This window comes from Squalius cephalus (genome assembly GCF_949319135.1).
Source record: "Squalius cephalus genome assembly, chromosome: 17".
Lineage (NCBI taxonomy): Eukaryota > Metazoa > Chordata > Actinopteri > Cypriniformes > Leuciscidae > Squalius > Squalius cephalus.
Genome location: NC_137138.1, coordinates 15,573,758 through 15,592,429, shown reverse-complemented (window position 1 = coordinate 15,592,429; position 18,672 = coordinate 15,573,758). Strand labels below are relative to the sequence as shown.

Genomic DNA, 18,672 nt, shown 5'->3' with positions numbered 1-18,672 from the left:
TAATACGCAGAGGTGGCTGACTGACTTATCAAGATGGAGGCGTGTAGTGCTGATACAGTCATTGCAGACGAGGTTGGGGCTACAGGCCATGACCGATCAAACGTTTTGGCTGTGCCATATGGCAAATGACAGATCTAACAAACAAATAAAAGCGATCTTGCTTCATAGCAAAAACTGCTGCATATGTGTAAAGCTTTTATCTCATTACCCGAGAAATAAGATTCAGCGCTAAAAAATAATCAGATATGATGCATATATCTTACTTATCAATTGCTGCTATCAGAAGCACAAGGCAAATCGGGACAGCTGGGAATAAGGAGATCATATTCTTTTCCTAATCCTTTAAAGAAAAGTGACTCAAATTGAGGTAAGTCAGCAGAGGTCATATTTTGTAGAAATTTTTGACTCCATCTTTGTGACTCCATTTTGTTCAAAGTCATCTTTAGTCATGGAAAATGTATTCATAATCAGAATTCTTAATTGCATTGATGATGACAATCCAAAGACCTCATCAAACATGATTTTACCAATCTCATTGTACTGATTCTGCCAAGCTTCCTGGTGTATAAAATGCAAGGAAGGACAAGGACTCATTAAGGAGCTAATGATTAAGGAAGCATCACTTTAGCAACTTTTATCTAGCATCACCAAAATGATATCAATCTTAAGTTTATAAAGCGACGAGAATACTTTTTGTGCGCAAAAAACAACAAAAATAACGACTTAGTTCACGTAGTATAACTGCATAGAGCTTCTGGGTTGTACGTCACACGCATCACACACATGACCAGCGTCGGCCAATAGTGAGCCTACGTGTGACGTACAACCCAGATGCGCTACGCAGTTATACTACATGAAATAACTCGAGGCCCAGAGAGAAGGAAATGAATAGTGGAATAAAGTCGTTATTTTTGTTGTTTTTTTGCGCACAAAAAGTATTCTCGTCGCTTTATAAACTTAAGATTGAGCCACTGTAGTCACTTGGACTACTTTGATGATGTCTGTATTACCTTTTCTGGACATGGACAGTATACCGTACATACATTTTCAATGGAGCGACAGAAAGCTCTCGGACTAAATCGAAAATATCTTAAACTGTGTTCCGAAGATGAACGGAGGTCTTACAGGCTTGGAACGACATGAGGGTGAGTCATTAATGACATAATTTTCATTTTTGGGTGAACTAACCCTTTAATGACGCTATAAGCTCCACCCCAACATCGGCCCGAGACTGCTGGCCTGGCGCTGCTGTCCTCAGACTGCTGTGACGTATGGCTCTGCGGTTCTGCAGTTGGTTATTATTGCATGAGACTGCCCTGGCCCCTCCTAACATCCACAACCACGTCTCTATTTCTCATGTAGCGGTGGTCTGATCCACTGGCAAAAAATTATGAAAGAAGGCTGACAAAGCACTGAACCTGCCAGAGGAGAGTTGAGGGACAGCCACCCCTTCCCCAGCATCAGCCCATCCCTCCCTGCCTGTCGTCCTTGTGCGTGGGTCTAAGGTGATCCATCATTCCAGCCCCGTCGTGTTTCTGAAGCACAGCTTGAAGGACAGAGGAAGACGCCATAGGTAAGAATCCCACGGGGAGAGAAAGGGACTTTGAAAGAGGTTCAGAGGATTTCCAATCTATCGGCTCTACCTGGCCTCGACGGAGACAGTTGCTCAGTGAAGCGAACACTTTGAGGCAGATACAAAGGCTCTAATCTGTGGAGATATTGGCGCAGCGTTAAGATAGATGCAGCAGAACTCATTGAAAAGAAACCATAGAAAATATCTGGCCTCTGCACTAGTTAAAGAATTTCTCGAGAACTCTTTGGTAGATAACCAAGCATTTTTTTAAACATGGGGAAAATTGAATTTTGATAAAAGCAACTGCTCTGTGAAATCCAAATACAAGAAAAAAAGGACTAATAATAGTATAAATGTGAAGACATACTGTCCAAATATTTTTTTGTATCAGAGCTGAGTAGTACCACCTCTAAAACCTAAACTCATCTAATACATTACCGTTCAAAAGTTTAGGGTGGGTACGATTTTTGAAATACAATAAGAGCTGTATTACTGTGAAAAATTACAATATAAAATAATTGTTTTCACTTTTTAAATATTTTACATTTTTATTTATTATTGCAATGGCAATGGCTGAATTGTCAGCATCATTACTCCAGTCTTCAGTGCCCCATGATCCTTCAGAAATCATTCTAATATGCTGATTTGCTGTTCAGGAATACTTTCTAATTATTAACAACACTGAAAACAGTTGTGCTGCTTCATATTTTTGTGGAAACAGTGATACCGGAAACAGATATACTTTATTGTATTGTAAATGTATTTTACTCACTTTTGAACAATTAAATGTCTCCTTGCTGAATAAAAGCATACATTTTCAAGGGGTTAAAAAAAAGAAAAAAAAGAAGTAGTTTATATAGAGCCAAGAAGTCATATTCACTGTACTGAAACAGTTCATGTGCATAGTTTGTGTAAATAAACAATTTACTGATCAAATAAATGATTCACTGACTTAAGTTCTTGCATCTTCTTTTTGTGACAAAATATATACAAAATCACTTCCGTTCATCACTTTTTAAAATAAATTTAGAAAAAATACCCTTATTTAAATCACAATATCTTCATTAATAAATATTTAGATATTGTGCCATTAAATAGCTTCAGTATGGTAAGCATTTTTTGTTAGTAGTTTGTGATGTTTTGGACATCCCTGTGTGTTCTCTGCACTGTCTGGCCATATTAATGTCTTGTTCAAGGAAACCCTGCACCACTACACACCCCTCCTTCCCAATGGCCCAAACAGTCCCCTCCATCCCTTCATGATTTACAGATCCTAACCGGAACTCATTCAGAGGCAGTAAGATTGAACCTAACCCAAAAATACACCCCCAAGATCCTCAGAGAGCCAGCCGCCCGAGACTTTAAATCAAAAGGTGAATCCCAACCACTCAAAGGGTGTCCAGAACCCTGCCTCCAGGGGAGAAGAGAGGAAATGGCCCAGCAGAGTGCAAAAAGACATTCTGCCACGCATTTACTACAACATGTCGGCACACTGCAGACTTTTGATGAGGACAAAATAAGTCATGAATACACAATGTAGATATTCTGTCTAAACAACAACATAGACCAGAGGTTTTCAAACTGGGGTTCGAGACAAATGGGTACAAATTGGATACATTTATTTTATACATCTTTTCTCTAAATAAGTTTGCATTACATCAAATTTGACATTATGTTTTCAAAGACTGCTTGGATATCATGAAATTAAATCATAATTATTTTACTCTATTGACAGCAAAAATGTTATGTTTAATTTCAGGTTTATACTGTACATGTACACTAATGGAGGGTACTGGGTAGAAAAACATACAGTGTCAAAAAAAATAAAAAGTAAATATTTTTCAGATAATATTGTACAAATTTATAATATTAAAATATTCATAAACACATATTTTGACAGTATAAATGGGCCTTTATATATATACAAATACTTATGCCTTCATATTTTAGTAAAGAGGTCCCTCGCAAGGAGATCCTCATATTTGAGGCTCCGTAGCATCAAAAAGTTTGAAAACCCCTAATATAGACAAAAGGAGATTTTCTTATTTTGTCACAGCTTCATATTATTGACAAATCTTTGTCAATACAGATATCATTCTGTCAATAAAAGGAGAATTGGAGCTGCAAGTAGGAAGCATGACTCTCCATCAAACAACTCGAGATCACTGGAGATTTTCACTCTCTTTTCACTCTCACTGCAGATGGCTGCCGGAAACAACTATTGATTCAGGAATTACAGCGAGACTTAGGCAAACACCAGACCCACGCATTAATGAGCAAGTTGGAGGAAAGACAGATAGAAAGTTACCGTGTTGAAATACTCTATCCATGAGATAGAAAGAGTGAGGCAGAGGGAGAAACAGCGATATGGGATGGATTCTGTTCACAGAGGGATCCAATCTGGAGAAACAGTCCCTACAAGCCCCTGGCTATTTTCGTCACCGCTTGGCTTATGCGGTTTTCTGTCTCTTTTTTTTCTTTTTGGATAGCCAAACCCCTTGGAAGAGAAAGTCTTCTGAGAGAATGATGGGGACAGAGGGACATTGTGGCTTTAAACACACATATGGACACAGCCCTATCTGTTTGCCACATAATCTTCTCTGTTGACAGACCAAACAAAGCAAAGAGACTCTTGCGGTGTTCATAGGGGCCTGATTGAAAGCTTCAAACATTTGAAAACCAGATGGAACATAAAAAAGGCACTAGCTGAAGACATTATTTTGCACACTGTTTCCATACAGCATAATTCCCTCAAACAATCTGTTCTGAGCATCCTGTCTCTGAAACGTGCTAATAAAAAATAAAGAGTACAGTGAATGAAAGAGCATACGCTTGAACACAGTATTTTAAAAGTGCAGTTTAAAGTACATTGTGCCACTAGCAAACTGCAAATATAATTAGTATATGCTGGGCAAAAGGGCGAATCAAGGGCACACAGAGGCTGTCAAGGGGGTCTGAAAAATAGTGACTCACCCTAAACTCACACCACTGGATGAGCCAAAGTCAGGTAGCTTGTAGTGCTGCTGCTAGTGTTGCAGATGTTAACATTTTTGACAAAAATCAAGGTTAATGAAAAATTAAGAATCAGTCTATAGGGCTCTAGGCTAAAAAGATAGAGAGGGGGAGGGGGAGCCACACTAGAGATGCACAGTTGGCGGTTACAGCCGTGGACTCCGCGGATCGGGCGGATGACGTGACGAAAAATAATATTTTAATTAAATTCGGGCAGGTGGCGGGCGGTTGAACCAATCAAATGAAAAATATATGTATATATTGTTAAATATTGTTATCTGACTATACCTACATCCAAAAAAAATCGAGCACACTTTGAAATAGTCAAATTTTCATCAGGCAATACTATGGCCTAATCGAGTCTATGCAGACTGCTTGTTATTATCAGAGATGGCCTGGTCAGACTTTATGTTCGTTCAAAGAGGGATGGCATATTTATTTTTCTAATTTAAGTTTGTGGGGGTGACTGAGCCTATAAGGCTTAGCTACAATAAGGGGGTTTTTTTTCTTTTTCTTTTTTCTTCAATTGTTTGCCAAAACATGCGGCTATAGCCTATGCCTACTACATTAGGATATTTATTTATTTATTTTAATCATTTTTTACTGCCTGTTGTTTCTTTTGGCATATAAAATAGGCATTGTCTGATAGAGATATCAATAAAGGTTCATCTGTGTCGCAGAATTGGTGTTGTTTCCGATTTCTACAAGCTCAATAACATCCACAGCAAAAAAAAAAAAAGGAAAATAGTCGGAAAACTGTGCCCATTAATTAGATGTGCAAGCCAAGCAGGTATGTTTTTGGGGTTGTTATGGACAATTACAAATGTGAACATGCACTGTTGTGCGGTGGAATTTCATCGAATTTCAGAATGAATAGAGTCGGCGTTTCTTTAATATCGAGGCTCTATAGTTTATTATAAGATTGTTAGGCCTGTTGTTGGTATAAAATGAATTGCACTGTGCCTGAAAAAGACGCGCTCTCTGCTCTCTTCCCGTTCTCTTCAGAACAGGTTCGTCCTATAGTCATCACCCTGACATGACAGTGCGTATTAATGACAGTTAATTAGCCTATAATGTAAATGACTTATTATTTTATTCGAGCTTTCTATCTATTTGCTAAAAAATAAAGTGAAATAGGCATTCATTAGTAGTAGGCTAAATAGCAGCATGTTGAAATGATGTGCCAAAATGCGTTTTCTATTAGGCTACAATGAAAATATTGTACAGTAGCCTATCAGATAAGGTCAGGTTTGCCGAAGTGCGTTTAATTTAGGCTATTTATTTATTTTTGTCCCTGTGCGGCAATCAGAGATGGAGTTCACTGCTGATATTCTGAGGTAAGAGCTTTCAAGTCTCGTGGCTGTCATCAGCAGCGCCTTGCATCGCCCAATCAGCGGATGGCGGGCGGGTGCGGTTTTGAAAATTGGTCAAAAACGTTGGTGCGGATGGATGGCAGACGGATTATGTGTTTTGTGATGCGGTTGCGGATGAAATAATAGCCCATCCGCGCATCTCTAAGCCACACGCTTCTAAAATGAAAAATTGTCAAACTGACATTTTTATTTTCCAAAGTTTCAATAGTGATGAACTGAATTATTATTATTATTTTACAGAAACACTGAAACTGAAATTAGAGTTTTCATTTAAAAATGCAATTGCTTTATATAATGACCATATTTAATTAGGGCTTTTATTTACATCTAAATACCTTTTTGGATCTTCTAAGTTTTGATTATTCTGGACATTAAATTTGGGTAACTGTGCTCAATATGATGTTCAGGTTGTCAAGTTCAGAGGTGATAAACTACCTCTCAATATTTCAGACCTGATATTTCAGACTCAATATGTCAGCCCTCCAAAACTATTTCGGCAGAAATCTTAAATTCATTATTTGTGCTGTTTCAGACGAATATTTTCGGTTGCCGAAATTTTGGTGCATCAAATTACAGAATCAGTCTAATTCAAACCACTAAGTCATTAACCTGAACCAGTTTATAAAAGTCAATTGTCGCATTTGTGACCATTTTACTCCAAGCCCCGCTCTAGTGGCACAACAATATATAATATTTAAGATATCTGATACAACAAGAGACTCTCTGGGGCTAGAACAACTGGAAAAGTAAACATCACAAATGTTTTACTTGCTGACCTCTTAAAAAATGGTTTAAAAGCACCAATATCACCTCATCCAGCTGCCGTGATCCTATTATAAAGCAGCGCTCACTCATGTGGTGCTGTGTGTAAATAGGTTGAGTGTAGCTCTGTGGAGAGGGGCATATGCCCATGTGGCGATGCTATCATGCACACTGATGCGACAGTAGGAAACAAACTTGTCGCGGCTATGACTGAATTACACAAAAAGAGACTTGTATCAGCACTATGCTGCTGAGTTGACATACCCACTGCTGAGAAGCTGAAAACATGCCCACTTGCATGACTGTCCTAGAGGTCACACAAATCCCTACTATGCAAAATTGTCCTTCACCCTCCCCAAAAACACGCATTTGTCATTCCCCGCTTAATTTAACCATTGACTGTGTAAAATAACACTGCAGAACTGAGAGGATGGAGGGAAAGAAACAGGCGGCTGAAGGCAGAAAGATCATTGGGAGCGAATAATCTGTCCTCTACTCATCCTCCCATGGCAGCGATGGCTCCCCAGTGAGGAATAAAAGCCATCATGTGCAACACACTGCAAACAGAGCTGCAGACAGCCACAGAGGAAGGAAGGAAAGGATGAGATACCGAGGATGTGGCACACCACATCAGATCGCTGGTAGTCTGACTACTATACAAGTAGGGCTGCCGCTCCTCTGCAGTGATTTACACTGCACTCAAAATGGCGAGTGATGGACCGGGCGATTAATCTGTTTAACTGAAACCGATTGTTCATACACAGTAATAGAACAGGAACTTATCAGGCTGGCTCAAATTACCACGACGATGCTGCGTTAATCTGCTGAGAAGGTTAAACGGGCTATATAAATTTCAGACAATTTCATCTTTATCATTCAAGGGGCCAACTCAATCATCAGGGAACAGGGACTATCATCAGTGTAGAGAACACAGCCTGTTATGATAACGGATTAGGAGTACAAGTGTACGTTTATACGACAATGATGTACTAAAAACTGAAAAGTTCTTCCTTTGCGTTATTCGCGTATAGATGACAACATTGTCAAAACGATCGGCATTCACACAGATCCGCGAAAACGACTAGAACCACTTTATTATGCATGCCAGGCCAGTAGTTGGCGATGTCACTTTGTAAAGAAACATCACGCGTCTATATATTGAACACGTAATACGCATGCACATGACATCATCATTTTCACAAATTTGTGTTTTTGTAGTTAACATGGAGACAATAACATAAGCAGTAAAAAAATTTCTTCTGGCCCAGTTGGGTCAGTAGTTCAGATTTTCACTGGCATAAAGACACACACAAAAAATAAATATATATACACATTTTTATACAGTTGTAATCAAAATTATTCAACCCCCATTGCAAATCAGGTTTATTGGCAAGATTTACAGACTTTCAGCTCTTTGCAATGAACAAATCAAACAAAAGTAATTGAAATAGCTCAACAAAACAAATGTTTAAAGTGGTTTCCTCAAATTCAACTGAAAATGCAACTTTTAATGACTTCTGCAGTCTCAAAATTATTCAACCCCTTCATGGCAAGCATCTTTAGTACTTAGTAGAACACCAATTTGCAGTTATGACCGGCTGCAAACGAGATGTATGACCAGACACCAGCTTCTGGCAATGTTTCTGAGGAATCTTTAGCCCATTCCGCATGAGCAATGTCCACTAGTTCAGTAATATTCTTGGGTTTGCGTGCTGCAACCGCCTTCAAATCCCAACAGAGATTTTCTATGGGGTTCAAGTCAGGTGACTATGATGGCCACTGTAGAATCTTCCAAGACTTCTTCTGAAACCAGGCCTTGGTTGAATTTGAGGTATGCTTGGGATCATTGTCCTGTTGGAAGGTCCAATGATCCCCAAGCTTCAGCTTCTTCGCTGACAGCATGACATTTTCTCCTAGGATTTCCTGATACTTTAAATGAATCCATCTTGCCTTCCACACGCTGTGATCTCGGTTCAAACACCCACGCGATCTTCCAATTTGTCTGTCTATTAAACCTTTGACAAAATAATATCGCAACATTCGAATCTGCGTTGGCACTGCCGCTGACCCAGAGAGAGTTGTCATGAAACAGCTTCACAAAAGGTCTTTTCAACCTCATAATAGTATCATTATTTCTGTTATACAATAGTTCTCATAGAAGAACTGGGATAAAAGTTTAAAGTTCAAATATAAACACTGATGTCTACGTTAGCGATCAAAATAGAGTAAATCAGCTTTTTGACAGAAACTTGCCGCTTAAAATAACGCATTTATCGATTACATTGTTTCGCCACTAGGTGGTGACAATTGACTGTTAAAAAATGTATCTGTTATTGAATCATTTATTAAAGAGAATGTACCTAGTACTGTATGATGCTTCTGAAATAAAAGTCAGAAAAATGTGATGAATTGTTTTTGTAAATATGACTCATCTTTATACATAATGTACAGTCTGTATAAGTGTATTATTTAACTTTCCCCCATGGTCTAGTGTTAATTTTGTATTTTTTTTTATCGCAATATATTGCAATATCGAATCGCAATACATATCGTATCCCCATTACGTGGTGCCCCAAGTATCATGATAGCATTGAATCAGGAGATAGGTGTATCAACCCAACCCTAATGCTTAACTGTAGACAGAGTGTTCTTTTCAGCATATGCTTCATTCTTCTTCCTCCAAACATACCGCTGATCCATAGTGCCGAAAAGTTCCCAGTTTTGTTTCATCGCTCCACAAACAGAATCCAAAAACGTCTGTGGCTTATTTATATGATTTTGAGCAAATTGGAGCTGACTTTTCTTGTGCTTTTGGGTCAGTAGTGGTGTGCGTCTTGGAGTTCTGACATGGAAACCATCTGAGTTTAGTATGTGCCTTACTGTGCAAGCTGAAACCTCAGTGCCTGTTGCCACCAAGTCTTGCTGCAGGTCTTTTGCAATCACTTGAGTGTTTTTTCTGAACCTACCTTCTCAGAAAACTGGTTGCATCCATTGATAGCTTCCTTTTCTGCCCCATTCAGGTAGTGATCCAGCTTTGAACTTGCAAACTATGCTTCCAGCGGTGTCTCTATGAACATTTAGTGCCTTCGCTATCTTTTTGGATCATGTTCCTTGTTTGTGAAGGGCGATGATATCTTCTCTTAATTGGACAATTCTTTTGACTTTGCCATATTTCTAACATGCAGTTAAACGGGACACTCAATAAGCCTAGCCAGTTCAAGTATTTCATGTGTTCTAGCTCAAGCAAACCTGGTGCAACTAATGAAGCCCTTGATTAGCTGCATGAAATGTCCTTGAGACAACACCTGTTTTGCAGATTTGTGCTGTTGTGAGGGATTCTTTTCAGGGGGTTGAATAATTTCGAGACTGCAGAAGTCATTAAAAGTTGCATTTTCAGTTGAATTTGGGGAAACCACTTACCAGCTATTTCAATTACTTTTGTTTGATTTGTTCATTGCAAACAGCTGAATGTCTGTAAATTTTGCCAATAAACCTGATTTGCAATGGGGGTTAAATCATTTTGATTACAATTATACAGCATTATACAAAATTATACAGCAAAAACCTTAAATTCATATTCGTATCCAACTGAAAAACAGAGGCATACAGTTCAAAACACTTCTGACATCCTTATTGTTGAGCTCTGTAGGTGATATTAGAGGGAAGGTCATTTTCTCTAGAGATAATTTAATAGGACAAAAACTGTGTAGTGAAATAGGAGTCATCAAAATATTCCTCCAATTTCCCTGAAAGAGACTGTCAATTTTAAATGTGTGCATCTGCTTCAATCAGTTTTTAAAAGGCTTTAAAAGTAACAGGAAAGCTGCAATTCTCAAATTTTGATTTCATGAGGTTTATGATGCTGTCTCTGTAAGAAGTTAAAGAGAAACATTTCTTGTGTAGCATATTTTCAAACTTTCCACAAAGCACAAATACCTGGGAAGCACAGGTCGTCATATCACTTCATCACAGCACAGTAGATAAGGAAGTAGAAAATAAGGAACACTGTATGCTGTGGTTAGATAGCCTGACTACGTCAGACTTCGTACTTCCGCTCAATTTCAGTTCACTTCTGTACTCAGTCTGAGATAGCGACTTATCTCCCAGTTTTCCTCCGGCCTCAAAACAGCCGGCCAATCAACGAACAGAGGGCGGGCTGAGAGCTGTGACGTAGACGCTAAGATTGTACCGTGGATGCGTAGATTTACTTCTCATAATCTGCAAAAGTCGTTCACAGCCATGTTCACTCCAGTATTTCGCTCAATGGTTTTGTTTTCGCATCATACATGTGTTTACAGTGGAAGTTCGATGCGGCTGAGCCGGCACATAACACACGTCATAACCAAACGTTATGTGATTGGCTTACGGGTAACCAATGATTTTAAACTTCAGACAAGGCAAGGCAAGGCAAGGAAGGAAACACAGCGCGAGGAAATCGTGGTCGCGGGAAACAAAACTCAGTGAGTCACGCATTGAATCAATGCCATTTGTCTCTATTAAGTGAAGCTTCAGTGTTACCCATGCGACGCATTGCTGGTCAGCTGAGCCTTGAAAAGTGGAGCTCAAAGTTAAAAATAATTAACCTTGTTTCACTACTATCTTTTAATGAATCAATCAGCGTTTTTGAACGTGTTGTTGAATGAATGGTTTATGACTCACTCAAAGACAGTCCGTTGCCATAACAACTGCGCGCTGAGTGACAGGCTTTCAATGCGCAGAGACGCTGTTTAGATTCGGTTTATTTTATTTTTTTACAGTCTATGGTTTATTGGTTACTGAAAATGTACTCGTTTTTGTGCATGCTGACCACATCATGACACTTATTTATATAGCAACAAATAAATCCAAATAAATTAATAAATGCGGTAAAACCGCATATCGTGCTATTGAGCCACTCAAAATTACCGAAAGGGAAAATCCTTCACCGCGACAGCCCTACCTATGTCAAAAAAATACTGAGCATGATCGCAAGTGACAAAAAAAAATTCTGAAAGTATGGAGCACCTCAATGTGACATCATCACCTTATTGTTACTGGTTTAAAGCACAACCACCACTCTGGCCCACATGCCTATACATGGGACCACACAGAAGACATACCAGAAGGGTTTTATAAACAAACTATGGCAGACCTAGACTGTATTATTGCAAAATCCAAACACAATTTATGCAATGTCAGCACATATGTCAGCAGAATGCACACAAATACATTCAAACATTCACACACATGAACACACAGTGAGAATACCCGGCTCACGGCATTGGGGGAAGGGTGCATACACAAACATACCCTACACTCCCTACATGCACTTAGCCTGTATTTGTGCCAGTTGAGAGCCGGAGGACAGATTTCACAAAGACACACCAGTGCTGACTGGATGGAAGGCCTTTAGTGCTTCTGTTCAGTTTATGTAGCCAGTATGATTCTCATTAGCCGAAACTGTTTACTATTCATATTGGAAGTGGGACTTGATCTGAACCAACTACATTTCCATCAACATAAGCAATCACCCACTATCCTCTCACAACCCTATTTCTGTTGCTAATTAAGCAGCATTCATGTAAATAGCCAGTATAAGCAGGTTGAACTCACAGGCATTGGTCACGGCAAAGCTGTTGGCTGTCTCAATGTTGTCCACGTGGGGTACCAGGTTAAAAGGGGCCTCGGATGCATTAGGGCTTGTGTTGTGAAGAAAAATGGCCAACCGAAATGCAGTGTACTCCTGATCTGTGTTCCTGATGAACAGCCCGCCTGCAGGAAAGAGGGAGAGACAAAGAAAGAAGTCAGGAGAAGAAAAATAACACATTGCACCAAAGACGTCAAACAGGAAACCGGCTATTTGATTAAGAGGAAAAAGAGATATATGGGAACAAAAATACACATGGTTCAAGGATATTGAGATTCAAGTAACATATGCCACATCAGATGAGTCAAGTGCACACTCTAGTGAGCTTTCACAGGCGAATAACCCCATTATGCACATATATGACATCGCTCTGGAATATTAAAATGTATGTTTTGGACTATAAAAATACTTGGAAAAAAAAAAAAAAAAAAAATATATATATATATATATATATATATATATATATATATATATATATATATATATATATATATATAGCAAAGTAAAAAACTTTTTTTTTTTTTTTAAATTGTCAATTATTTACATTATGGATTAGTCATAGTGGCCCTTTAGGCCTGCCTTCATGTCTAGGCTAATCCATAATGTAAATAATTGGAGGAGAAATTCCATCAGTGACGTCACTTTACAAGAACGCATTTTATACAAAAATGCATTAACAATAATCAATGGCATAAGAGCCGCAAAGCAGACAAAACGCTGTGTGGCAAGCGCACGACCTGTTATCCAAAGCACGAGAGAACTCTAACGTTATATAACGATTTCAATGAGCTCATAAACACAGGTTGATGTAGCAAGTATTTGGCAGATATTGTGCTGTAACTTGACTCGAGAGTTGTCTTCCCCCGCGCATAACTTGCCATTTGCGATTATATTCTTTTCTGTAGATGTCAGATTCAGACAATAAAATGTATTTTTGTTTTGTTTTTGTCCTGAGAGCAAATGCGACACTTCTCAGCGCGAAGCCCGCGAACGCATGGAAAAAAAAAAAAAATTGCGCATGCGCATAAACCAGATGGCGTGCAACTGCACAATAAGACTAAATTACATCCTATGTATCTAGAAAATTATATTTTTATGAGAACAGTAACTTTAATGGGATTATAACATCCAATATTTAATGAGATCTTAAAATGTCCCTTGATTACATTTAGGGGAGAATGGCGTAAGATGAGCCATTTTTACTTATGTGGTCCTCAAAATAAGGGAAAATGAGACAGAAGTACAATGAAAGTATCTAAAGTAATTTCAGGATGTTTACTATCATTTTAAATGATCAGAATGCATCTATGACAAAGGATTCTAAAAATATGTCTTCTTATAAAAAAGTGTTCCTGTGGCTCAATTTTCCCCCAGGTAAGGGGTAAGTTGATCTGAGTCAGTGGGTAAGTTGAACCATCTGCACTGACCATCTAAATGAATCTGATTCAAACCCATGTGAAAATTTAAAGAATTTACCTCTTTTAAAAAATAATGTATTAATCAAATTTCCTTTTACAAATAGTCATATTTCTTTTCTTAAAGCTACACTGTGTAACTTTTTTAGTTGATTCTTAGCAAAAAACACTTAGTTCTTTCAAAAATATATGTGCTCATTAATGTATATTTACTTATTTCAAGTAATAAAGTATTCTCTTAAATTTATAATCTGCCATTGAAAGTACATACGGGTGTGGGGTTCGAATGCCAGTCGCCATGTTGCCCCTCCATCTTGAAACTACATTAGCCAAAGAGGGACATGCCTGTAAATTCAAGCTTCGCCTTTTGCGTTTTTCACTCAGTGACACCGTGACGAATGCGAGGGGGAGATTACTCGCGAGCTCGCGAGTGCCGGCAGATTTGAAAGATAGTGTGTGTGTGTGTGTGTGTGTGTGTGTGTGTGTGTGTGTGTGTGTGTACTCACATTTGAAAGAGAGAATTAAAAAAAACGTCAACGCGACAGACAAATCAGCAAGACCATAGTCAATATTGGAGTAACTTTTCCCAGATGGAAAGAGCTCATGAGGAGAAAAGATTTTAAAACGGACGCCGAGGTTGCCTGCTTTCTTCTCGACAGGTAATTCAGCCTGTTGTAATTCATTTGTGTAAATTCGAAGTTTTTATAGTTGCTTGTCTAACCATAGCATGGTTGTGCATAACGCCAGAACGACCTCTAGTATAACTTCATCCTCGCGTCAATGGTGAAAAAGTATTGTTTACCTTGTAACATAAATCTGTGCTGCGACGGATCACAGGTGATGAATAGTTTTAAAGGCGCAATTTTTTAAGCTATATATAAAAAAGGACACTGTAAATTTTAGTTATTTTTAATTGCTTTTACTTTGTACACATTGTAACGTTAGCCTAATCTGATTATGCTGGGATAGCCGATTCCAAGGGTGACGTTTACCTCCTGACATCTGTCCTGTAGTTTTATTCATTTTAGACGTATTGTTTATTATTGTCATGGACGAAGTCGATAACTGGAAGCCATGTTAATCTTGGAATAATACGGCCACCGTAGGAGTTAAAACGCCCTCGGAATTGAGAGGAACAGAAACAAATATTCACTGGGTAGTCATATATAATTTCACCGCTAGATGGGGGTAAAAATCACACAGTGTAGCTTTAATGCTAACTTAAACAACATAAAACCAACCAAATTAAGTTTAAATTTCAATATCTTTAATTGTTTGCATTTATGAAACAATATCTTGAACACCAAAGTTGTAACCTTCCCAAACACAGACTAAATAGAGAGTTTGTTGAGTAAAATTAAATAAAAAATTAATTAGAATGAATAAATGAATGTCACTGAAACAGTCAAAATATTATTGTAGCTTTTTGGCAATGTCGAACATGTTAGGCAATTAGGAACTACAGGTGGAAAGATAAATATGGTTATGGTGAAAAGCATAATCTGGTTCTCATCAGAAAATGATTTGGTGATTTGCTGTCCCTATCAAATAAATTAAATACATATAAATACACATATTAAATACATATAGGCCTATATATATATATATATATATATATATATATATATATATATATATATATATATATATATATATATATATACACTGTATATATGTGTGTGTGTGTGTATATATATAGGCCTATATGTATTAATAAGGCTTAATTAAGGTTATAATATATATATGATAAACTAAAAGATTTGCATAATATTACATTGAAATTACCAGTGTTTACATTTCAGAGATTTAATTTAACTTCAGTGTCTAAATGGTGGGGTAAGTTAAAACGCTGACTCAACTTACCCCACAGCAGCATTTGGCTCACTTTGCCCCAAAGCTAAATAATTTGCATGGTTTTATACGTTGCTAAATCACCAACATGCATCATAAATATTTTTAGACCTGGACAAATTTGCTTTGATGTAACAGCCATTACATCTGCTATGCTCACATTTTACTTTGACAAGCCAAAAACAGTTTTTAAAGTAAATGGGTGCTTTCCACTCCTCCCAGGTGCTTCTCCTTTTCACAGTCTGGCAGAAATAATGGGTGGTTCCAATAAAAGTGTACAGTTGCCAAGATACAGGCTCAACCCACTGGCTCATCTTACCCCACTCCCCCCAAACAGTCCCTCCTCTGAACCTTGTAACGCTCTAACCGTTTTCCTGGGTGTAAAACGGTAAGAGTGTTACAGAGGAGGGACTGTGTGAGTTCCTGCAAAACGTTCTACCTTTTTTTGCAGTCCTTTATAAAACATTATAAAGGACTGCAGCTTTTTAGTGTTCACTGTCCTGCTTTTAAACATTGAATAAGCAGTAGTTGTTTTATGGTGTATTGTTTATATTTTTAAGCTTTTTCTAAAATGCAACATAGCCAACATTTATAGGCTACATATTATTTGAAGGAGAACAATGGGCAGGATGTGAAATACAAAAAGTAAAATGTAGCTAATATGGGGACATTCTAAAACGCCAAATTGAAAATGTGTTACCCTGATACTATAGTGTGTGTCTATATATATACTATAGTGTCTCTCTCTCTCTCTCTCTCTCTCTATTTCTATATATATAAATGACTGTATATTATATATATATAATTATTAATTATATATTATAGGCCTATATATATATCTTTTTCTTTTCTTTTTTTTTCTTCTTTTTTACATATAGGCTATATGTAGGCCTACATATATATTATAATATATTATTATATATATTACATATATACATATTTCATATATTTTTTTATATATATATATATATATATATATATATATATATATATATATGTTTGTTTGTTTGTTTGTTTGTTTTGATAACACTGCAAGGTTTCTACATGTTTCAGGATGGAAAGTCCAACTATGATTTAGTTGATTTTCTGTTGGCTTTTATAGTTTCTGGTGATATAATAAATATTTTGTTTTTAATATAAATATAATATAAGATTATAATATAAGATTTTTTGTTATTCAACATTTGTGGGCTTCTTTAGTGGGCGGGAAGCGTGAAATGTAAAACCAAGAGTGGAGCTAGCTAGTGATTACAGAATGCTTTGAGCAAGGAAATATCTATTGCTCCATTCCACTATAGGCAGCTCCATTCTGGATTTTAGTCTGTGCATTGCTCGGTGACACGCAAGACTTGACACTTTGGCTACTTTTGGAACTATTTTTGTTGGCTAAAAAGAAATATATGTAGACAGCTAACTGTCTATTTTCTTTCCAAGCTACACAATATTAATTAAATAGTTTCAATAAGAACTTAATAATAAAACCTATACAAAATGTAAAAGGCAACAAAACTCCTCCCTTAATGCCTGAAACGTCACCATATTGAATTTCACAAAATCACAGCTGCAAGTAGTTGCTTTTTTTTACTGTAAATTTTATGGAATTTTTACAGTGTTATTAAGGCATTACATTCCTTAGACAACGGCACACTTTACATCATTTCGGTAAAATAATAGGCTAAGAGAGATCATGTATCTCACAGGCACCAGGAGTCTCAGAGCTTATGACACAGGGCTTGATGCAGTATTGGAATAAATTAAGCCACTTTCTATTCACGAGGTGGTGAATTCATATTTAAGTCGCTTTGTGATCATTTATCCGTACTATTTTGATTTCACAAAGCATTCATTAATAAATAAATAAACTTTCATTGCGTTTGTGCCCTTGTTCAGCATGATTCATCTTCAGAACAACATCCCGTTAGAGCCACGGAGAGCACTGCAGTGGTGCCATAACCAAAACGTGGCACGCTGATCTGTTTGACAGCTAAAAACAAACAATCAAAAAGTATACAAAAAAAACATTATTTGCCTCTAAAATTATCCTTTGCTGTCATACAACAAATCTACTTCCAACCGCATTATTTGCGCACTGACATTCGCAGTTGACCCCCACTGCAGACGGTCTTATTTGTGTCATTCATTTGACACTGTTTAACGTGAAGCGCGTGTCTTTGACAAGCATCGCCGTACTTACCGATTTGAACGCTGCTCGGAAAAGCACCCATAGTGAGTCCCCAAACGCAAGAGAATAGCAGTAAGAGCTGATTACAAGAAATCCTCATTTTGTTAGTTCAAATTTGTGAGAGACATTGAGGATGACGTCAGTTGGGTAAAGGACAGAAAGGAGAAACGTTGTTAGAAATCCATTCTTGCCGGGTTTTTCCCCTGCAGTGGCACGAACCCTGGTGCGACTCCGTCCGGCGGTAGACGGTCCACATGCAAGATGGGGGGAGCGCGACAGCGGTGGGCAGTGTCTGCATACACATACACACTCATCACACATGCGCCTTCTCTACACCATCACACACACTCTTTCTCGCCGGGGTTCGTGTGTTCTTTCTCTTTCAATGCCGTATTCCGAGACAGCATACTTCTCCTCAGCCGAGTGAAAGCTCATTTATAACGCGACCACCCTTTCGATTGGACTATCCCATTGAAACAAAAGCTAAGTTGGACTAGTCAGAAAAGCGACTAGTGTGGTGCACACAGGTGAATGATACGTGGTGTTTTTGCTGTTATATGTGCAGTCCAGAATGTTTTAAGTGCGTTATTTTGCTTTGAAATTTGCAAACAAGTGTCTATCTAACAGCATTGGCTAATATTAACAGGAGCAAAATACCATCAGTTAAACAAATTACAGTTAAGGGGAAAACACAACCTCATGAGGTAGTTGAGAGATTTTGCAAAACAGGATTTATGGAACAAACAAACTATTCTGTGGTAAAATAACCTAGCCTATAATTTCACATTGAATTGTGATCATGTTGAAGGATGTTATTAAATAATCTGAATTTAATTTTGATATCCCAACATCCACACAAGCTTTTCATTTACTAACTT

General features: G+C 37.7%; 1 protein-coding gene across 4 annotated transcripts in view; it reads right to left on the bottom strand.

Moving 5' to 3' along the window:
- The window catches only part of gria4b (glutamate receptor, ionotropic, AMPA 4b), a 90,974-nt gene extending 72,706 nt beyond the window's left edge, over positions 1–18,268 (bottom strand). Inside the window, exons 1-2 of one of the 4 annotated variants that reach the window (XM_079898558.1) lie at positions 17,807–18,268; positions 12,313–12,471 (exon numbers count right to left, since the gene is read on the bottom strand). In XM_079898558.1, the coding sequence (XP_079754684.1) occupies positions 12,313–12,471; positions 17,807–17,894 (247 nt within the window). In that variant the 5' untranslated portion in view covers positions 17,895–18,268. The remainder of the gene's footprint in view (positions 1–12,312; positions 12,472–17,806) is intronic. The other 3 variants (XM_079898560.1, XM_079898557.1, XM_079898559.1) reach the window with 3 other exon arrangements.
- Between the last annotated feature and the right edge of the window lie 404 nt (positions 18,269–18,672).